Source organism: Carassius auratus, chromosome 14, assembly GCF_003368295.1.
Source record: "Carassius auratus strain Wakin chromosome 14, ASM336829v1, whole genome shotgun sequence".
Classification (NCBI taxonomy): Eukaryota; Metazoa; Chordata; class Actinopteri; order Cypriniformes; family Cyprinidae; genus Carassius; species Carassius auratus.
The window spans coordinates 33028184-33051076 of record NC_039256.1 but is presented as its reverse complement, the minus strand read 5'-3'; the positions used below and the strand labels follow the sequence as shown (position 1 = coordinate 33051076).

The following is a 22893-nucleotide window of genomic DNA, read 5'->3' as shown; positions in this document are numbered from 1 at the left end:
CACACACACAGGTGTCGGAGCGCTGCAGTGACACACACACACACACTGATCACGTGATGCGCTTCTCACCCCCCGAGCTGATCTCTCCCTCCTCGGTGGACTCCGACAGAGGCTCGTCCTCATCGCTGTCTCCCTCGAACGAGGACAGATCGCTGGTGTGGACCGAACTCACCGTGATGTCACTGAGACCGTCCAGATCAGAGTCCTCCAGAGAGTACTCTAACACACACACACACACACACACACACACACACACAGACGCTCTAGAATCAACACTTTCACTTTAATTATTAGTCACTTTTGACTCAAACTCTTATTTCATTACTTGACTAAAGTGATGAAGAGGATTCTTCTGTCTGCTGTACCTTCTCTGAGTCTCTCTCTGGTCTTCTGTTTGACGCTGGAGGGTTTCTGGGAGTCTGTGTCTGTGCGGTTCTCCTCTCGGATCTTCCCTGAGGATTTACTGCTGTTCCCGGCGTCTCCCTCGTCCTTCACCTCCTCCGTCTCCTCCTCTTCCTCTTCCTGTTTCCCAGGCTGTGGTTCCTCCGGCTGCTCCTCCGTCTCCTCGGGGAGGCTGATGTCCATCTCCTCGTCTCTGTGCTCGAGGCTCGGGTCAGTGCCGCTGGTCTCCGGGATCTGGACATCATCAGCGCCGGAGCACCCAGCCGGAGCTTTCAGAGAAACACCACACAGCCGGACTCATCCTCCGGATCATTTCTAATGAGAAGACTGTATGAGATATTCATTTGTGAGAAGCTCACCGGGATCATTTCCGATGTCTGCGGTCAGCAGTTCGACTTCCTGGTTTTCCACAGGAAGGGGCGGAGCTACAGGAGGAATCTCATCCTCTTCCACGTGGCTGTTTGGAGACAGAAACTTCCGGACGACGCGCTCCACCTGCGGCCGAAAGGAGTGATGGACCTTTGGATCGACGACCTGAGCCACGATCCGGTCCACTCCCTGCTCCAGCATCCCTGACCTGCCGCACACACACACACGGTGAAGCTCAGGACACACACACAGACGGACAGACAGACGGACAGGACACGTACTGCAGGACCAGCTGTCGGATGCTGTTTCTCAGCTGGTTCTTGTTCAGCTGTGGGCTCCATGTGTGGTTTGCCAGATGATTGGACACGAAGTTATCCACTCGCTGTCGAAGGTGCAAATACGCCGGCTGAGAGGAAGAAAACAATCACATTAAGCCTATAAAGTTACCGTATCATACCTGAGATGTGTGTGTGTGTGTGTGTGTAACGCCTCTTAATGATCAGTTCAGAGTGTTTTATCCAGTCAAAGCTCTTCTAGTGTAACTGTAAAAGCGTCCAGCTTCAGCTCGACTCAGATCTTGTCTGATTGCGATGAAGTAAAGGTCAGAATAAGGTCAGTAATATCTCCAGATGAACTCTTCCTGGACTGAAGCAGCTCAGCTTTACTGGATTCTCCATCAATCATGTTTTAGAGTCTCAAATCTGATCCTCAGGATCTTTTGAGGAGCGTTTGTTTCCAGAAGCTTTACTTTCACTGTTCCTCAGCGGAGGAATGATCTTCACAAGCCTCCAGAACATCTCAAATCTTCTGAGGAGCCTTGATTTCTTCAGCTCTCAATCTCTGTGTTATATGTGCGGATCATTTACACATTACTGGAGATATAGAGCACAGACTCATATTCAGATCAGTTTATATCAGTATCTGCTCTACTGTTAGAATCATCTCAGTGGTTTACATCACGAGTAGCAGAACTTTTTGTTTTAACAAAACATAACACCATACTCGGTCACCATTACAGGCGAGATTTCAACCCAAACCCTATCAAAACACACCCACTAACACACATCTGTGAGCTGCTGAACTGACCGTTAGCTGATAAAAGAGCGGTTAATCGATATTGTCATATAACGTAATCAATTACGTTAAGACTATAAAAACATTATTAGCTTTGTTATGGTACTATCGGAAGCACGTCACAGCAGTGACGCTATTTCCTTCAGAGAGCATCATGTTATAACAGTGTAAATCATGGTAAAAGCGTGGTACTTCGGTGTTGTTGTGAGGTAAATGTGTGTTTTGCCTTTGTGTCCACGTCTGCCAGACAGTCTCTGCGGAACTGATCGAACAGACCCTCGGTCTTCAGGTGACTGACGATCATCGACACCAGCTGCGGGTCTCCGGGGTGAAGCGCCGACATCGCGGAACACAAACACCGGCAGAACCTCCGGGACGAACCGAGCCGAACCGAGCCGAGCCGAGCCGAGCCGAGCCGAACCGAACCGCCGCCGCGTCACAGAATAAACACCCAGGCGGAAGTTTACACCGCGCGCAGGAAACAAGAGAAGAAGAAGAACACACGCGCGAAAATTCAGCGCCATCTGAAGGATGGAGTTATTAATGCTTTATTTAGTAACAATTCGCACAGTATACAATTATAATATTAATAATAGCAATAATTGTAACAATTAATAAAAATGATGATAAAAAATGATCCTGATATTGTAAAGGTATGCACTTGTTCTAATCTATTTTTACCGTCCATGATTTTTACACGAAACGCCACCCCCTGCTGGTCAAACTGTGTACATGCAACAGTCTTCTAACAAACCGATTATAAATTACTGAGGGTAAAATCTATTAAATGCAATTATTAACAGATTATTATTAAATAATTATTAATTAATTATTCTCTTTTGCGGAGCTAGTTTGTTTAAACCAGGGAAAATCTGGGGAGAAACGAGCCTTTTCGAAGCTTGGAATACTTGGATTGCTTCTCAAAATGATTCATGTAGCGACGCCTGCTGGTCAAACTGTGTAAACGCACCTAAACCCTAAACCAAATACATTACATCTACATTTACTCATTTAGCAGACGCTTTTATCCAAAGCGACTTACAGATGAGGACAGTGGAAGCAATCAAAAACAACAAAAAACTAATAAATACAGCTTTTACAAATGTTTTATTGAATATTTATGCAGTTAACATAATCCCATTAAATATGAAGTGTTTGTATAATGTGTTATTATATTAATTTGCAGGACTTGTTTTGTCTGTTACATGGAGGACAATAAGAGACTATTAGCTAGTACTCTTCCTTTCAACTCTATAAATGTCTCATTAAAATGTCTACAAAGTAATGAGCTGATCTGAGATTTAGTGGTTCACCGCTGGGGGGCGATCTCCGTAGAGTTCTTCGCTTCTCTGCAATTTCGAATCCATTTGAAACCACGTGACTTTGGCAGTTTATTAAAAGACATAATACTTATTACATATGTATCATGTCTATGGTTTGATATGCCCTACAAAAATATAATGGGCAGCTCCACGAAACTGGCATCATTAGCGATAGACGTGTTTTAAATCCGATTTTAATTAGATTGTATAAAAACGATATGGCAGCGGTGGGATTCGAACCCACGCCCCCGAAGAGACTGGAGCCTTAATCCAGCGCCTTAGACCGCTCGGCCACGCTACCCCTGCGCCACTACCCCTCTCGGCTAATCAAACCATCGCGGACATAAAAAATATATACAAATCATTAACTAAGTTTACAACGGTCTCATAATCGTCTAATTTATATCTTCTACACTATTACACAAACCTCACTGAAACAACCAAGAGCTAGTTCTTTATTTACCGTCGCAACCCCCCCTTCCCAAATAAAGGGATTCAAATATTCAAGTTGATTCACCAAAATAAAAAAGCCAACTAAATTAACTTCAGAGGAACTATTCTGTATTCCAGTATTAGCCAAACTACTATTAGACTGAACAAGGAAGTTAAAACAACGGTTTAGTGTTTCTAACTGTCTGTGTATTCTGCAGAAACTGAAACCTGAATGCATCAGGAGTAACATTCACTGTGCGCTAATCAAAAAGCTACACCACAAAACATACTTAAAACATACTGGTTTATATTTAATAGGTTCAGTAGAAGACAGATTCATAGAATATAAAACAACATGAATATGAACAGAACAGCAGAACTACAGACTCACAAGACTGTGTAAAAGAGAAGGGACTAACTTTAGAGTTCGTTTACATCTGGACTCATTAACAGTCACAATTAAATAAGTTTGTGACCAATTAATACAGCCCTCACACACACACACACACACACACACACACACACACACACACACACACGGGGAGAACTGAGCCCTCGATCCGATATTTCTGACACGGTGCAACATTCAGCTCACAGCACAACCATCACCGGTGGAGGCCGGGCTGTGTGTCTCAAACAGGTCCTGGAGCAGTGTGTGTGTCAGTGGTGTGTGTTGCAGACGGGCGGCAGGACGCGGCGGGAGTTGGCTTTGACCCAGGGATGCTCCATCACGCTCCGGAGCGGCAGACGCATGGATGGACTGTGACGCAGCAGCTTGGAGATCAGATCACGAGCACCGTCAGACACCAGCTTCGGGAACTGAAGATCCACCTGCTCACACACACACACACACACACACACACAGAATGTTACTCACACTTTCCTTAAAACTTGATTTGAATTCCTGAAAAGAACGCTTTCAACCCTTTTAATCCCATCAGCACAATAGAGACCATACAAGTTTATTTATGAAGCTCTAGAAACCTTACTGACTGATGTTTTAGTGAATTTCCTGCAAATATGGAAGATTTAGATTCTCAATGAGACCTGTTTAGTGTCACATGACCTGTTTGCACTTGAGATGAGGATAACAGCATCAAAGCTCTAAACGAAAACATGAGTGATTTTCCGCCTCTTTGGGATGAACACTAGTGACTTTCACTCACAGAACACAAGCTTCGAGAAGCACATGACTCTGAAGTAAAAGAAGTCTTTAACAAAACACTCCTCTCCAGAGTCAACTTGCTGTCAGACAGTGACTGAAACGGAGGTATTTCAGAGAAAAGCAGAGGTGAATAAACGCAGACAGACCTTAGTGATGCGCTTGTATGTCTCTGTGTGGCTGGCCGTCTCGAACGGAGGGTTCCCCACCAGACACTCGTAACACAACACACCGATGCACCACAGATCCACCTTCTCATCGTGAGTGTGACCCTCGATCATCTCTGGAGGAAGATAGTCCAGAGTCCCACACATGGTCCGCCGTCTGAGAGAGAGACAGAGAGAAACATCTCTTTACAGACAGGTTCAGTTCGGTCCGGTCTTAGGCATGCAGTGGTTCAGAATCAGAATGAGCTTTATTGCCAGGTATGTTTACACATACGAGGAATTTGTTTTCGTGACAGAAGCTCCGCAGTACAACAGAATGACAGCGACAGAACATAAAACACATAATAAAAGAATAAAAAATACAAATAAGTAGATAGTGAATGAAAATATACAAATGACAATTGTAGGCAGGTATATTACAAAATGCAGTTATGTATGTACATGTGTATTATGTGCAAAATTTAAGTGTATACTAAGTATTCATTCACTGCTAAGAAAGCAAATCTGGATCCTGTTGAATGGGTTAATATCAAACTCTTCTTACCAAAAGAATTGGAGAAAACTCTTACATTGGTTATCATATTATTGGTTATTGAAAATATATAGCATCCTTTTCAGTTTGGATTTAGATCCAAGCACAGCACTGAATCGGTGGTAAACAACTTATTTGTGGATTCTGGGAATTGTGCAGTTTCGGTACTGTTGGCTTTAAGTGATTTAAGTAGATCACTTTATCCTTTTAGACAGGTTAAAAACTGAAGCTGCTATTTGTGATTCGGCCTTAGATCGGTTCGAATCATTTTACTGTGAGGAGTTCCTCTGTGGAGATCGATCAGTCTCATTCATCACCTGCTTCTATTACTGGTGGGGTGCTGCAGGGCTCTGTTTTAGGCCCGATTTTGTTTTATAAATGCTCCCTCTTCGTTACATTTGAGTCTCACAAGGTCGCAGATCACATTTATGCAGATGATACCCAGTTGTATACGTCAATAAAACCTGGGTCAAAGTCCTTATCCAACTTGCTTGTGAAAATGACATCAAAACCTGGATGGGTGATAATTTTATCCAGTTAAATGAAAATTTTATTTGGCTCCCCTCATTTGGTTAACAGCATGTCCTGTAGATTAGGTCCTTGACAGCAAATATCCTTACTCATGTAACAAAAAAAATCTGGGGTGTTGTTTTTGATTCAGAGTAAAAATTCAACAAGCAAATAAATTCTGTTGTAAGAGCTAGTTTTTATAGGGTTTATGTAAACTGAAATCTTGTGTTTAAAGCATTACATGGTCTTGCTCCAGTCTACATCTCAGACCTTATTTGTCCAAGCTCACCTCGGAGATCTCATAGATCATCCTCTGATAATCGAACTATCCCATTGTCTCGTTTGAAATCTAAAGGTGACCGAGCCTTTTCTGTTAAATTCAAGTTAAATTGAGAAATGTTTTCCTTGACTCCCAGCTGAAATTAAACTCTTATTTCAAGACTGGCTTTCTTTAATTGTTTTAGTCAAGACTGGTTTCAAACAGCTGCTGTAAACTAGAATCATTCTCTTGAAGTGTCTGTGATAATAAACTGTGCATGTCTAGTCATGATTTATGAATGTTCGGATAACGGGACTCAATCTCTGCTGAAGAACTGAACTAAATGTCCCGGTGCATTATGGGTGTGTGTGTGTTACCTGAGAGAGGGTGCATGGACGGACCAGCCGAAGTCTGCGATCTTGAGCTCTCCCCTGTATCCCAGCAGAAGGTTCTCCGGTTTAATGTCTCTGTGGATCACCTTCTTCTCGTGACAGTACAGAAGAGCGTCCGCCAGCTCCTCCATGTACTGCAGACACAAGAGCAGCGTCATGTCACCTACAGTCTTAACATCTGAACTATAAACTTTCATCACGTTACTTCTCTGATAATACGGTGTAGTTGAAAAGATGGGGAAGAATCTAAACTAAACGCAGTAACTACTCGAGGCAGGTTTGAACGATCCGATTTTAGAAATGAGTGTCTGAACCGAGATGGTGATGGATGTTGTGACTCACGGTGGCGGAGCGCTGGTCGTCGAAGCGTCCGCAGCGCTGAAGCTCTTTGTACATCTCTCCCCGCGGAGCGAACTCCAGGATCAGAAACACACGCGTGTCGTCGTGGAAGTAGTTGTAGAAGCGCAGGATGTTGGGATGCCTGGAGAGAAGGGCTCAAACGATTAGTCAACAAAATAAATAAATCTTGATTACATTCCAAAGGTTTGACCAATTCTCGGTTTTTAACTAGTCAACTCGAAAATGTAACTACAACATTATTCAAGTAAATTTCTGGAGACGGACGGTTTTAGTTCCTGCAGGGTCATGAAGAGCGGAGAACACACCTGAGGTGAGACTGGATCTCGATCTCTCTCCGCAGCTGATGCTCCACTCCTTCCTTCTCCATCTGAGACTTGAAGAGCACCTTCAGAGCCACGATCACCTTCAGCTTCCGCTCGCGCGCCAGATAAACGTTACCGAACTTGCCCTTCCCCAGCGGACGGCCGATGTCGAAGTCTCTGATGGACAGCTTCCTGAAGGAGAGACGACGGCATGTTCTTCCTCAGTACAAATAAATACATCTAAACCTTCTTAGTGACATCAGGGCTCACATGATCTTCAGCAGGAATGAAAACCATGAAGAACAGAATATATTAGATTCCTACATCAGACTCACTTTGTGTTTGATTTCACAGGAACTCTCCCAGGACCTGAAAGAAGACCAGAGACTGAATACAGCACGTTTCTATCAGCAGTGAGACCTCAGCTATAATCTAGTGCACTAAAGTCTCTGAAGGAGGACTTGTTCTGGAGATGTTACCTGAAACAGCGTGTGTGTCTGGATTCACACTGACTCTGAGAGGACCCACAGCAGCCACCTGACACACAAACACACACACAGAGCGTCAGACACACAGTCATCCCTAAGAAGCGCACTCTGTAGTGAACCAAAGAGGAATGAGACGCTGGCGCTAGCTTCTAACCTGTGTTTGCAGAGCTCTGGGCTCCCGGTTCTCTTTATTCTGATAAAACAAACACAATACATCACTTACATCCATAAAACAGCTCTCATATGGGTAACCAAAACAAGTAACAAGTTATAAAATAATAATAAATCACGTAACGTAAACTTATCTCTGAAATCATTCTAACGTTAGCTGAGTGGATTTAGCACTCGGTCTCGTTTAACAGGAAAGACTTTAATTTGATATACATTAGTCAGCGAACAATACTAACATCATCTAAACACACATATATACGCGCTTACGTTTAAATGAGATGATTGATAATTGTTTATTTTACCTGCATGATGATTATTTAGTTCTCGTGTCTGTTTCTGCTGTCTGTTCTTCCGTTTCGCTCTTTCAACCGCCTGGATTTAAAATGAAAAGCAGATGCATTTCTATTGGCCGAGACACTAAAAACTCACCGCTGATTGGCCCATTGACGCGAACTCTCATTGGGCCAGTGACGTGCCAATCATTCTGGCCCCGCCTCAGAGATTCGCGCATGCGCTTTGAATTGGATCTTTTTATAAGTAAAAACAACAACTATAGAGTTATGAAGAGTTCGTTTGCAAAAACAGATAACTCCGTTTTTAACAACATTCAGAAATCATGTTTTGTTTATCGTGCATTCCAATTAATCTCAATCAAACTGCATTTGGGTTTTGATTAGGTTAAATAATACAACTAACCCATAATAAGTAAAACCATAATAACATAATAAAAAACATTATTTTTTTTGAAAAGAAAACAAAAAAACAGTTATCTGTTTTTGCAAATAAAATCTTCATATTTTCTAATCATATGATTTAATCAATCAAAATATATATACAGTAAATTTAAACCATATAATTATGCATATTGCAGATATTGTACAAGAGAACAAAATATGTTTTAGTTAAATTGAAATTCTGACATAAAAAGTTAAAATTATGTCATGAAAAGTCATGAGTATGAAATCAAAGTAGAAATCATGAGGCAACCACTCAGTTAGGAGATTAGTCATTTATGTTATGAAATTATGACATGGAAAATTGAAATTATAACAAAAAGTATGAATTATGAAAAATAAGTCAGTTATAAAATAAGGTCAAAATTATGAAAAGTTGTATTTATGACATAAAATTATTAGAGTTGGGGTACTCGAACTTGGACTCGAGTCCGGACTCGAGTCCAATTTTGAATGAACTCGGACTTGTCACGCACTCGGGTGAATTTGTACTCGGACTTGACACGGACTTGAACATTTTGGACTCGGAAAATATTCCGAGTACAGTCGAGTCCACGTCATGTGTAACAATAAAACCAGCATAAAATTGAAATGATAAATTAATGAATGTCTCCCCTTCTGTCATTTTACTGCACCACACCGGCAGACAGAAGTCTCCTGCTTGCAGACGAAACACGCACCACTCACTGGATATCAGTGTGGATTAGTGATGGGAAGTTCGATTCTTTTCCGCGAACCGGTTCTTTCGGACGGTTTGATTCAATAAACCGGTTGAAAAAAAAAAACAGTTCACCGGATACATAATCCATTGCGATGTATTTATTATTAAATGAACTTACGTTTCGTCAGATTGCCCTTCATTCAAGCCCTCGGTTTACCCGCACTCATTACATTAGCACAAAATCAGTTCAGAATCAATCACCAAAAGAATAAGTTCGGTTCAGACGCGCTGTGAGTCATTCGGCTTCATTCTGAATCACGCATGCGCAGTATCATCAGCTCCTCGGTTCTCGAATCGGACGCGTCCGAAAGAAACGGTTTTCGGTTAAGTTTACTGATGATCTGAAAACTGATACAACCGGTTCTTGACTCGAGAACGAGAATCGCTCAAAACCCGGGTAGGAAAATCTGACAGGGTAGGATAAAATGTCAGGACATCGGCACATGCTGCAGTTCAGTATCATCAGCTGCTCTACTCGTGTTCATGTTCTGTTTACTACAAACTCAGTTTGTGAATCTGTCATCATTAACTATAAATACAGTACAGATATTTCATAAATCATCCCTTATTCATTTTAAACATGGAGTCTTTAGAGTCTTAATTATTGTCCAACTTCCCTGAAAACCCCTTTTGCCCATACATAATCTACAATATACAGATTAGAAACATGTAGCCCCTATCTTAAAAAAAAAACGTGTGTATATATATATATATATATATATATATATATATATATATATATATATATATATATATATATATATATATATATAGTTTTATCACACTTTCCGATGTTTAACAAAATACTTGAAAAATTACACGCATGCGCAGTATCATCGGTTCATCGGTTCTCAAATCGGACGCCTCCGAAAGAATCGGTTTTCGGTTCAGTGTACTGGTGATCCGAAAACCGATGCAACCGAGTACCAAAGACAGCAGCAGCAACCAACAGATGCTGCACAGCTCAGCATTGCAGGATTTGCAAGACCAGAACTGACCAAACAAGCAATGCAACTTTATGATGCAAGTTCTCCAAGAAAACAAGAAATTCATAATGTCATCATTAAGGATCTCCTCATTGGCTGCACTTTACCTCTGTCAAATGTGGGGGAGAGGCATTAAATAACTGAAATGTCATCTTTAACTGGAGGACAATATAGTGTGATACAATAATAAAATAGGTTCATTTGTATTTTCATGCACTTGTAATACAATAAAACCTTTGAAACCTTTTTTGATAGGAAACTAGTTCTGTTGACATAAAATAAAAATGTTCAATGGCAATGACTAGATGTAACAGTGGTATTTTTTTATTACATTTTTATATTGCCATTGGTTTAATGGGTTGAAAGGTTAAAATATTAATAGAATGTAAAAATGTACAATACCAATTTATAATCTTTTTTAATTTAATTATACTTTCTGGACTCGGGCGGACTCGACTCGGACTCGGCCTTTAAGAACTCGGACTTGAGTCCAACTCGACCCCTTTTGGACTCGGACTCGGACTTGGACTCGATGTTTGTGGACTTGGTCTTGACTCGTACTCGACAAAGGTGGACTCAGACCCAACTCTAAAAATTATGACTTGTCATAATGACTTTGTAATCTCATAATTAAGTCTTTTTTTACCATTTCAAAAACATTTCTATCAATTCAATTCAAGTTTATTTGTATAGCGCTTTTTACGATACAAATCATTTCTAAAAAAAAAGAAAAAAAAGAAAAGAAAGAAGAGATTTTTAGCATTTATAAACAACAACAAAAAAGTATATTAAGGGTTTAATGTGTGTTTTAAGGAAAATCATGTTATCATGTTGCAAGCATTAAAATTGAATGTTCTCTGAAACAAATAGTTATGTTTCTAAAGCTTCAGATGTTCGAAGGACATTACTGGACACCCAATCACTTTAAACGACCCTCTGATTATTAACATGTCTGGAAGATGTGTGTTCGTCGCCAGAACTGGGGTTATTATAAAACACGTGTTTCATCGTTTAAAGAGAAAACCACAAACTGTTTCAGATAAACGGCTTGATTTCACTCTAAACACACAGTTCGTCTCTGAATCGGCTCCAAACGTCTTGAATGTGTTTAATAACTTAAATAACACTCCTCTCGCTTTATTACAGTTATTATTATTAACTGTATAGTGGAGATTAACCATATTTAGTCACATGTGTATCCGCGTTACTACAGCAACGGTCTTCCCGCTGAACTCGAGCACGAGCGCCATCTGCTGGCGCGGAGTCATTAATCAAACTTTATCTTAACCAACTTTAATTATTATTCATTCAGTCATTTCTTCACCATGTCATGTACCACTGTAATCTCGAATTTGAACTAAAATGAATGTTTCATCATGTTTCATTTATTTGACACATTATGCTGTACTGTACTCATACAGGCTTAATTTCCCCAAACTATGTAATCAAATATCTTGATTCTTAAACGTGTGCAAGTAAATGCACCTTTATCATGTTAGTTGATTTATGACGGGCGATGAGTGAAGGAGTCTTAGTGTAATCTAATAACTGCATAAAATAATATTTTTTACTTAAGTAGCAGATACGGGTGTCAATATATTTTATAGGAATGCCTTTGTATTAATGTGCATTTAATAAAAACATTGTAAGTTACTATTTAGCCTGTAACACATTCATCCTTTACAACAACGGAGCAAAGAATGTTTACATTATCAAAGAACATTTTCACTTCAGTCCAGTGAGTACATCTAGAAAATAGCATAACCTTAACAGAAAACTTGCAATAAATGTTTATTTATATTTATGCAATATTTAATACACTGTATGTATGAATGTATGTATAATTTCAGACAGCATTTAGAGGCTTTTTAAAAATGGGCACCCATAGGAAATGAATGGGTAATACTAAAGTTCAAAGCATTTTTTTTATTTGTCCAATAAATATCAATAAAACCAACACAACAGATCATACACATAATAAAGGGGTGAGTCTATACAACATTCTCAATGTGACAAGAACACACTCACACACAGAAAAAAAGAAAAAGAGCCAAAGGCCGTAAAACATCACAAACATGGATTCAAAGCTCCAGCAAGCCTGAAGGTAAATCATCAGAATATTTAGCAGTTTGTCACACTTTAATTATTGTAATTAACTATATTTCTCATTATGATCACTTGTCTTAGTTGATACTAGTAATCTATAAGACATCATATTTATGATATTTTATTAAAACCATATTAATAGTAGGCCTATACATTAAAAAGGTAATATAAATGAGTTGTTTGTTAGTATATTATATAGATGTATGCTGTATAATATTAAATTACATGTCTAACTTATACTTCCATTTAAGATGAGGCATCATCGTAATTTATTACTTATTTAATTCATTAACCTTATTTGAAAATCATAAAAGATTATCAAGATATTTCAGGACATCGGTTTATCTGTCGATCAGATGTACAATCACTGTATGAAAAATAATAATCTGTTCCGTTCATCTCCTGAAGAGACAAGAACATTTGAAATTAGGAACTTGAGCACGCAAAAGACGAGATATGTGCACGACCCCTTAATGAGAAGAGAAGAGACTCTATAACATCTCACTGTTACTGATTCATCATGCAGCTCAAAGCATTATGGGTAGAATCTCTCGTCAGTGTCTTCTGATTCATCAACAGTTTCACTGATGACTTATAACAAACCGTAAACCCAGGATAGAGCGTCTGAGTGAATGTGGTCTGGACTGTGTGGATGAGGCTCATTGTGTCAGAGACGCTGTAGAAGGACAGAGTTCCTGCTCTGTGATCCACAAACACTCCTATTCTACTGCTGATGGACTTCACAGAGACATCAGTCTTTATGTTATTGTGTCTGAATAAGTAACTGGAGGAAGAGCAGTCCAAACTCCAGGACTGATCATTAGATCCAAAAAAACACTCAACACCTCCTCCCTTCCTGCTGATGCTCTTATAAGACACTGATACACACACACCATAATCTCCACTCCAGTCAATCTCCCAGTAACAGCGTCCACACACACTCTCTCTACACAACACCTGTGACCAACCATCAAATCTGTCTGGATGATCAGGATATGGTTGCTCTGTGCCAGTGTTAGTAATCAGTCTGTTGTTCTCAGACAGACGGAGTCGTTTATGTGCTGTGTTCAGATCCAGAGTGAGATGATGGGAATCTAAAGGAGATAAAACACATCAGAATCAGGAATTATGAATCTGTTTGATCTTTTCATGTTCAGTGAATCATCAGTGTCTCAGTACAGATGACCAGATATCTGTGCAAATTATTATTTACTAGAGCTGTCCCATGTTCTGCTGAAATATGTATGTGTAGACTTGTACTTGTATGTGTATGAATATTTGATGTTATAATGTTGTTATAATCTATGTTTATGCACGTTCAATTCAAAGATCTGTATAAATACACGGTTAAGATCTATGTTTACTGAAAATACATATATCAGTGATGCTGATATGGATCTCTAGGACATCTGTATTATCATATTAGCATGTAGCTTACATGATGTATAATGATTTGATTGAGTTAAGAATGATATCACGTTGTATGGTCTGTTCTATTACTGGTGTATTTAAGCTTTGTCATTTTCAATTCCCATTTCAGTATTGCTTTAATTATTGTAATTTATTTGCAAGCGTTGTATGTTGTTTGGAAAGTTTATTTAATTTATTGCTGTTTCTTTATTTCAGAAACCACACACACCTACATGAACAAACTGATTGTGAAATAAATCACTGCTTAAGACCTGAAACTGTGATGGATCAACCTTCTGACCGAGGCTGTGGGATAGATGTTGATAAGCCAGTGCATCTACGGGCAAACATTTTAACAAAGAAATTCACATTTTAGACACTATATATCCCTGTAAAAATAATTCCATCAGAGCCACAGCACTGCTTTGTGTCTCTGAGCAACTGGAAAGTGTTTAGTTCCTGAATGAACCTAATTTATTTTATCTTTTTAATAATTTTTTTATTTATTATTTCAAATATGGCTGTCGTCGCCTCATCCAGGTGGAAGCTGCACACTGCTGGTGGATGAGGAGATATCTCCTGACCATGTAAAGTGCTTTGAGTGCTTAGAAAGTGCTATATAAATGTAAGAAATTATTATTATTATTACTACATCTAAACACCGCTTCAGATGCAGCGTCTGTGTTTCCTCTGCATTGCAAAGATACTTTCTTTTGCTTGGCAACAGCCCAAATGTCTTAATATTCTTATCTTATCCATTGATTAAACATATGAATTTGGCTCATTGCTGATGCAGACGTTTAGACAAAAATGTATAAATAAATGTATAAATGCCCATAAAATGTAAAGATTAAGCCTGGTAAACAATTACTTAAAAGAATCAAATGAATTACCTGATGTGACGATTAATTAATTAAATTAATCACAAATTAAAGTCATTGTTGTGTAAAGCATCAAACAGACATTACAAAAAGTAGCTTCAGCAAGAAATATTTAGCTTGATAAATTTATTACATATACTCTTTTGGACCATGAGGGTGAATAATTGATGGGTACCATTGAAATTGAAAGTACCATCAGAGCTATAGAGAGCAGATGACTCCTTGTGTTTCAGAACTGCTCTCGCAGTATTTTGATGTAATAAAACGATCGATCTGATGGTGATAATCAACTTAAAGTTTAACAAGTCTATTCAGTGAACCATTCATATAGTGAACAGTTTACTTCATCAATGAATGAATCAGGAATTTGCTTAAATCAAATGAATGAATTTATGACTCGATGACTTAATCACTGAGACATTAACCACCAAATGGTTCACCCAATACATTCAAAACATGCAATAAAGGAGGGGTACAATGCGGTTTCATTCATTTAGAGTCGTTCACTGTTAAAGAGTTGGATTCTCATGCTAAGCATGGCAGAGTATTTTTGTGCCAAAAAAGTTTTGGAAAGTTTTTTTTTCAATCATGCAAGAGCACGTACATCAATGCACTTGATTCGGCTTCACTGCTGCGAGGGATTTGACCGGGAAGAATGTCTCTAAAGAAGTGTTTTTTTTTTATTGCAAGGGAAAGATAATCTTGTTCAGTTTCCTGAAGAACCCAGCATTACGTGAGCAGTGGATTTAATGTAAACCTAGAAAAATGTGCGCTATTCCAGTGTTTGTGCAGAGTGTGGATGCTGAACAGTAGCACGCTCACGGCATGACCAGTGTGATCATTTGCATTTAACTTAAAGGGGGGGGGGGGCTGCATACTGAGTTTTTTACACTGTTAAAGAGTTGGATTCCCATGCTAAACATGGACAAAGTTTCAAAGATTAAGTTGTACGTTTGAAGGAGTATTTCTATTCCCAAAATACTCCTTCCGGTTTGTCACAAGTTTGGGAAAGTTTTTTTCGAGTATGGCTCTGTGTGACGTTAGATGGAGCTGAATTTCCTTATATGGGTCCTGAGGCACTTCTGCCGGAAGAGAGCGCTCCCGTATAGCAGAGCACTGAGAGCACAACAGACTTCACTGATCAGAGCGAGAGCGTCGCCAAATGTCACAAAAGAAGTGTGTTTTTGGTTGCCAGGGCAAGACAACCCTGCACAGATTACCAAAAGAGAAACAGCATTAAGGGACCAGTGGATGGAGTTTATTTTTACAGAGCATCAACGGAGTTGTGCAAGTGTTTGTGTTTGTTCCCTGCATTTAGAAGATGCTTGTTTTACAAACAAAGCCCAGTTTGATGCCGGGTTTGCACATCGTTTATTTCTTAAGGATAATGCGGTCCCAACGAAAAAGGGTCACGATCGTGTGTTGGAACCGCAGGCGGTGAGTAAAACTGCTTCAAATATCTCTGTGTTGTTAACTTAGCTATCGGCGCGTAAGCACATCAAGTAAACAACATGCGATGTTGTCATCAAACTGCACTTTCCACATGTACAGCTTAACAAAAATAAAAGACGACATAAAGTGGAACTTAGTCCTTTTCCAAAACCGCTAAGCAAATATATACAGTTTCAGTACATACCACATAAGCCCCTTTCACACTGCACGTCGGACCCGCAATATTCCCGTAACATTGCCTGGTCGCCTTCTGTGTGAAAGCAACCACGTCCCGGAATTGATTACCGAATCGAACCCGGGTCGGGGACATTGCGGTAATCGATCCGGAACGAGCGCTGTGTGAACAAAAGCCAGATCTAATGCCGTGTCGAAGTGATGACGCACGTTATCGCGCGACTTTTTTACAGGCTGTTTTGAAGGAAGATCAACATTCGCGACGAAAACATATGTGCAAACTGTAATGAAGCAGAGATCAGTTAGTTCCTCACTTTCCGCGCTGACGCAGAGATCGTTTGCTTGCTTCAGTTAAAGTATAACGTGCCAAGCGTTGTCGACTCGTACATTACACGTCACGCGCTGATGTCACGTGTCGTTACGGGATCTTCATGGGTTGTGTGTGAAAGCACGCACATATACCGGGTCATCACTGGCAGTGTGAAAGTGCAGAATCTAGCGACCAGGGAACAATTGCAGGAACACTTTACCCCTGTATTTGCCGGAATGGCAGTGTGAAAGGGGCTATAGAGCAGGGGCGGAGCCAGAAGATGTAAACATTCGGGGCTTAGCCCAAACCTAGGGGGCTGCAGGGGTGTACTCCGCAGGGGAGATTTTTTCCCCCATTTATGTCAGATAAATGCACTATTTTTCAGGCTGTTTGAGATAACAGAATGCCTAAAAATCTATACACTATATGGTAAAATGATGGTTACTCAGAAAAAAAATAAATATTCACCCAGTAGAGCCTACAAACTATTTTGTATTTAATTGTTCTCCAGCTATATTTCTCAATTAATCTATCTTCTTATCCCACTAATGTGCCGAGAACAGTTGTAAAACATGCCCTGAAATAACTTAGCATTTGATACATTGGGATATATTGCTTTTGAATCTCTCGCTGGCCGGTGAGGTTTGCTGTTACGAGTTCCTTTTAAAAAAAAATTATGTCCATAATGTTAATTTCAGGCGGTTAGTCAGTGAGCTCGCTACGACGGCGGTGAAATAAAAAGCCCACCAGCCCCTAATGACAACGACGAAGAAGATGATTTATATTCTTCTTCATTAGTTTTTATCGGCAGTTGGCAAACAAGCGAAGTGATGCGTGATGCTTTACCGTCCGCCACAACGCACAGTAATCGAGCTTTTGTTTCTTTTTTTTGCCGCTCCAGTCTGAGAGACTGAGAGGAAATGAAACAAAGTTGAAGTTATTTTAAAAAAGCTAAAAGATTCGGGGCTTTTGACAAAACATTCGGGGCTTAAGCCCCATTAGCCACCCCCCCGCTCCGCCCCTGCTATAGAGACGTCGTTGCTGATGCTGCTCTTGTTAAATTTCATTCTCTGGATCTGATTCTGGATCATAAATAAACGGCTGAATCTGACTGTTAGCCATGGTTTGTTTTGGATGATGGTTTTTCCCTCACGGTAATGTCACAGCTTCCAAACGCTCTCAACGCAAAAGTCTACTAGCGCTCGTGATTCTTTAGCTCCGCCCACACGTCACGCCTCCAGCCGCTCGTGTTTTTCCGGGAAAAAATGGTACAGACTATCTTTCTCTTATGAATATAATAAAACTAAAGACTTTTATAGGTGTACTATAAAGTAAATTTAAAAAAATATATTATAGGCTACTCTATAGGTACTCAAGATTAACAGGTTATTGAGTGAAAACGAGCATTTCACCCCCCCTTTAAAATGCTACATCATTTTTGATCATACAGACAAGAGCAATATATCTTTCGAATCTGTTAAAGGTCTACATTTATTTGTGTGCACTGACAATGACAACAAGACATTGTGCTTTTGTAAAATAATGAAAGCAGACAGGGTGCACTTTCTGCCGTCTAAACTCCATGCTTGTCTCACAGGCATGAGAAATATATCTACAGAAAGTGAAATGCCTACATTTCATGTAAAACAAATATTTTCAGATTTTGTAATCCGTATAGAACTTGCACGTCTGCTGTGATGACAAATCAGTGTCATCGACTGCAGCCGGAAATACAGAAAACATTAGTTTATTAATGAATTATTATGATGTTAGGAGTCTTCTTGCTATTTATTTTCCTGAAACATTCATTACTTCGGTGGTGCTCTGTGGCAAGCTTTGTGTATGTGCTTGAGCGCTGATAGGCAATTAAAGGGTCATTATTATGAATTTTATGGCTAATTAATTTAAATGTGTGATTAGTTGATTAATCAATTTAAATGTATGACTATTAGTCGATCAGAAAATATTTAGTCGAGGGCAGCCCTATCATTTACGTTATTTATAAAACTCTTCTTTCACCTTCTACAGGAGGAACATGAACACACTCAGAGAGTTTTTCTGCTTGTTTTCTCACTGACTTACATTTTAGGAAGTCCTTCCTGGTTCTGGGAACAATGTTGGTGAATGAGACTGTGGAAATCAACAGACATGAACAGAGTGATTCTCATGATCCTGTATCACATTTCTAATATGATGTTCTCCGTGATACAAGATGATGATGGACTGGTTTCTGAGAGCAGATGAATCTCCAGGACTTTACCTCTGTCTGAGATCTTCTTGAGCTCCTGTTTGCAGAAATCCTCCAGTTTGTCTCTCAGCTGATGAACAGATTCTCTCAGATCATCAGAAGAGAAGAGAGAACTGAAGAGATCATCATTTACATCTGTAGATTCAGGAGGTGCTGAGAGAGACTGCAAACTCTACAGAAAACAGAAATCAAAACTCATCAGCTCCACACTTCACCCAATAACCTGCACCTGTCATGACTTAGGTCTGTGTTGCTATATATTTGTCTTGTTGTCTGTGTGTCTAGTCTCAGAACACATGGGTTTTGTTTTGACAGCTCATGTGTTCTGCTGTCAGTGTTTCTTCCCCCTCCCACTCGTTACCCTTAATTCCCTGTGTTCCGTCACACCTGTAGCCACTCCTTCCTCATTAGCTCTCCTCTATTTTAGTTCCTCTCGTGCTCTGTCTTTTGTCAGACCGTTGTGATTGTTTTGTGCTTCGAGTGTGATTGTTTCAACCTGTCTGCCTAGTCCTGCCTTGTCGTGTTTTTGGATTTGTATTCTTTCCCCGGGTACTGCTCTTGTCAGTCTAGACTGGTTCTGCCTCCAGTCCCTGCCTCACCTCTCTTTTGGATCTTCTGAGACCTGACCCCCAGCTCCTCTCTGCACTCTGTCCTTTCCTTCAGGGATTTTGGTGTGACTTGACGCTGCGTCCCCCAACGACGCTCTGGTGGATGAGACCTGACGTTGCGTCACAGAAGACGCTTGGACTGGTCCCCGCTGAGAGATTTCTTTGCTCTACTCTGAGGAGTAGCCATTCTTCTGTTTTTTTTTCCCTGTTTGCCCAGTGTGGGCTAATAAACTCTGTTACCTGCATCTGAGTCCCGCGTATCCCTGACAGCACCAACATCAGATTTGATCTTTAGTAACTCATCTCAATCCAGCACTTACACAGCATCAGCTCCATTCTTCTCATATTAATAATATCACATTATAACTACAGATTCTAGTGTTTGTTACTTACACTTTGGGTGATAAAATATGTCATTATAGGGTTGAGTAGATTAACTCAGGAAAAGCAGATCAAAGGCTTTGAATTAATTTACCATTATTTATAACTTTAGAGTGGTTAAAGACACTGAAACTTCACAAGGACCCTTAACACATGCTCAGGTTTGGTTTCAATACACTGAAGCATTGTCCACTCTGATCCTGTTCTTGTAGATGTGTGTTACCTGCAGGAACTGGATGTGATCCTGTGTGTGTGAAAGCTGCTCCAGCTCAGCGTCTCTCCTCCTCAGATCATTGATCTCCTGCTCCAGTCGCTCCAGTCGTTCTTCAGCTCGACTCACTGCAGTCTTTTCCTGATCTCTGATCAGTCGTATCAGCTCAGAGCGGCTTCTCTCAATGGAGCGGATGAGCTCAGTAAAGATCCTCTCACTGTCCTCCACTGCTGTCTGTGCAGAGCGCTGTTAGGACACACAGTGATTCAGCTTCAGTGAGTCTGAACTGAGACGGAGACAAACTTCTCTTCTTCTCCAGACTCACCTTATGAGACTCCACAGTCTCTCTCAGCTGCTGGAGATCTTTCTCTCTCTGCTGGATTCTCTGCTGGAGCGTCTTCTGTGTCTCCTTCAGCTGCTTCTGCAGGACAAACAGATGATAGTGAATGTCAATAAATCATCATGAACAGATCAATCAAGTAAAAGGTAAATGGTCAATGTAAATGTAGTGTGAGGCAGTTTAAAGGTTATTTATCTAAACTGATAACAAATGGCTGTAGGTTCAAACTCCAGAAGTGATGATCGGTTGCAATTATCATACATGAATAAGTATTATTAAAGTGAAACTTTACACTGACAGTGTTTCTGCATTTTGACTGATGGAAGCATATATTTATTGTCTGTATTATATGTCAAAGAACTGGAAAATAGTGTAAAGAAAGGCCATTTTACTAAAGACTGTGTTGATAAAGGTTTACAGATCATTTTCAGGAAACTCTTCTTGCAGCTGTTGTTTATTTCTGCTGCAGTGTGAATGCTGTAAGCTGTTAATATGGAGATGATATAAACACTTATGAAATGAGTGTCAGTAATATTTCATCAGTGTCTAGTGTTAAATACCTGTTTCTCTGTCCTCTGTGCTGCAGCTGATACAGTGTCGTGGTTTTTATGGTCATCCATACACAGCACACATATACATTCCTGGTCAGTGCGACAGAAAACCTCAAGGGTCTTCTCATGTTTCTGGCAGATCATCTCCTGCAGTCGTCCAGTGGCTTCAGTCAGATTGTGTCTCTTTCCTCTAAAGAAACTCTCATGTTGTTGGAGGTGATTCTGACAGTAAGAGTTCAGACACATCAGACAGGACTTGACGGCTCTGTATTTTCTTCCAGTACAGACGTCACACTGCACATCTCCAGCTCCAGCGTAACAGTCATCAGAGAGTCTGGTCTTCTTCAGTTTCTCCACCACTTCAGCCAGCATGGTGTTTCTAGATAAAGCAGGTCTTGGACTGAAGGTCTGTCTGCACTGAGGACAGCTGTAGACTCTCTTCTGATCCTCCTGATCCCAGCAGTCTGTAATACAGATCTTACAGTAACTGTGTCCACAGGGAATAGCCACTGGATCCTTCAGGAGATCCAGACACACCGGACACATGAACTCATCCTGAGAAACTCTGGCTTCAGCCATTTTACTGAATGAATACAGAGACACAAACACACAACAGCTCAACTACACTTCAGTTTCTCTTTCCCTGAAATCATTTGATTCCTGTTTCCTGCTTCTGTGTCTGAGTCATGTGTAAAACAGGTGTGTCTGTGGGACTGTAAACCAGCTTCCTCATTCCTTCACCTGTAGTCTCTCTCTCTCTCTCTCTCTCTCTGCGCATGCGTGTGCTTGAGCGTCTGCTGAGTGAGTGGAGTGTGATTCAGAGAGTGACTGCTGTTTTTCCTTTCATCTGAAGGTCTGTCTTTTTTTTGTTTTTCTCATTCACAGTTTTTTTACATCACCTTTCTCTGTGTACTGTAACAAAGCACTGAAATTTTTAATATTCAGTTCAATTCAATTCAAGTTCATTTGTATAGCGCTTTTTACAATACAAATCATTACAAAGCAACTTTACAGAAAATAAAATTTCTACAATATTTAGTAGTAGTTTATAAATGGTGGCTGTAAGTCTGTGCACGTATGACAGGATTTTTCAGAAAAATGTATACAAGACGTAGTCAGCCAGACGATGAACATTATTAATATTATTAATAATTAATAATTATTGTATGATGCAGTCACACTTGTAGCAATATTTGTTAGTTCTTAATCCAGGGTTAGCATCATCTGGGGTCCTCTGAGGGTCAGCACTCTTCTCAAATAGAGACATCATTAGCATAGCTGCTGATCCAACAAAGTAAAATTAATTAGTTTAACCCAAGCTAATGAATAAGAATGCACATTTGATCAGATGCAACTACACTCACAATTTATGAGATGCATTATTTGAATGCTTGGCGAAAGAGATGCGTTTTTAAATCTAGATTTAAACAGAGAGAGTGTGTCTGAACCCCGAACATTATCAGGAAGAGAATAATAAGAGAATTATTGGTCATCCAATCTTTTACATTTTTAACACACTCTGTTAGTTTAGATAATAAAAATTGAAAAGCGGTTCTTCGGCTACAGGTAACAACTCTTTCAGTAATTTAGTGGGTACTGTCACGTACGGGAACACAAGAGACGGAAGATCCAAGTACAGTGTGAGTTTAATAGGGTTATCCAAAATCAAAACAGAGTCAAAACAAGCCGGGGTTGTAACCAAAAATCAGTCCAAAACAGAAACAAAAAAACAAACAAACAGGAACAGGAACAGGAACTCGAAGACTAGGAACATGAGGAAACTTGGTGACGGAAAGTAAGGACTCCATGAAGACAAATAGAAGGGACTGGTTAATATA

At 40.0% G+C, this 22893-nt stretch overlaps 3 protein-coding genes and 1 non-coding gene across 4 annotated transcripts; all 4 read right to left on the bottom strand.

Moving 5' to 3' along the window:
- Positions 1-34: 34 nt before the first annotated feature.
- LOC113114396 (biorientation of chromosomes in cell division protein 1-like 1) lies at positions 35-2322 on the bottom strand. The gene is made up of 5 exons (XM_026281328.1): positions 2072-2322; positions 1053-1177; positions 762-979; positions 366-671; positions 35-219 (listed from the first exon to the last, which is right to left on the bottom strand). The coding sequence occupies exons 1-5, from the start codon at positions 2186-2188 to the stop codon at positions 50-52; spliced, it is 936 nt and encodes a 311-aa protein (XP_026137113.1). The 5' UTR covers positions 2189-2322; the 3' UTR covers positions 35-49.
- Positions 2323-3386: 1064 nt separating this feature from the next.
- trnal-aag (transfer RNA leucine (anticodon AAG)) lies at positions 3387-3468 on the bottom strand. The gene has a single exon. It is a non-coding gene; the product is annotated as a tRNA-Leu (tRNA).
- Positions 3469-3884: 416 nt separating this feature from the next.
- LOC113114394 (aurora kinase B) lies at positions 3885-8330 on the bottom strand. The gene is made up of 9 exons (XM_026281325.1): positions 8245-8330; positions 7926-7964; positions 7763-7820; positions 7619-7652; positions 7287-7475; positions 6964-7102; positions 6607-6755; positions 4911-5085; positions 3885-4430 (listed from the first exon to the last, which is right to left on the bottom strand). The coding sequence occupies exons 1-9, from the start codon at positions 8248-8250 to the stop codon at positions 4260-4262; spliced, it is 960 nt and encodes a 319-aa protein (XP_026137110.1). The 5' UTR covers positions 8251-8330; the 3' UTR covers positions 3885-4259.
- A 3964-nt stretch (positions 8331-12294) lies between these two features.
- On the bottom strand, positions 12295-21765 carry LOC113114381 (tripartite motif-containing protein 16-like). Its single transcript, XM_026281306.1, has 6 exons — positions 21065-21765; positions 20490-20585; positions 20177-20410; positions 18931-19136; positions 18799-18818; positions 12295-13583 (listed from the first exon to the last, which is right to left on the bottom strand). Exons 1-6 carry the CDS (start codon positions 21632-21634, stop codon positions 12997-12999), a joined length of 1713 nt encoding a protein of 570 aa, XP_026137091.1. The 5' UTR covers positions 21635-21765; the 3' UTR covers positions 12295-12996.
- Between the last annotated feature and the right edge of the window lie 1128 nt (positions 21766-22893).

Coding starts and splice junctions, on each gene's coding strand:
- LOC113114396 (XM_026281328.1), bottom strand. CDS start 2,188: ATGTCGGCGCTTCACCCCGGAGACCCGCAGCTGGTGTCGATGATCGTC. Junction 1,178..2,071: donor TGGCAGACGTGGACACAAAG/GCAAAACACACA, acceptor TCTTCCTCTCAG/CCGGCGTATTTGCACCTTCG. Junction 220..365: donor CAGAGAGAGACTCAGAGAAG/GTACAGCAGACA, acceptor TGTGTGTGTTAG/AGTACTCTCTGGAGGACTCT.
- LOC113114394 (XM_026281325.1), bottom strand. Junction 7,821..7,925: donor CCAGAGCTCTGCAAACACAG/GTTAGAAGCTAG, acceptor TTTGTGTGTCAG/GTGGCTGCTGTGGGTCCTCT. Junction 6,756..6,963: donor ACGACCAGCGCTCCGCCACC/GTGAGTCACAAC, acceptor TTGTGTCTGCAG/TACATGGAGGAGCTGGCGGA.
- LOC113114381 (XM_026281306.1), bottom strand. CDS start 21,634: ATGGCTGAAGCCAGAGTTTCTCAGGATGAGTTCATGTGTCCGGTGTGT. Junction 18,819..18,930: donor TCAGAAACCAGTCCATCATC/ATCTTGTATCAC, acceptor TGTTCCCAGAAC/CAGGAAGGACTTCCTAAAAT. Junction 13,584..18,798: donor CAGGAAGGACTTCCTAAAAT/GTAAGTCAGTGA, acceptor TATCTCCTTTAG/ATTCCCATCATCTCACTCTG.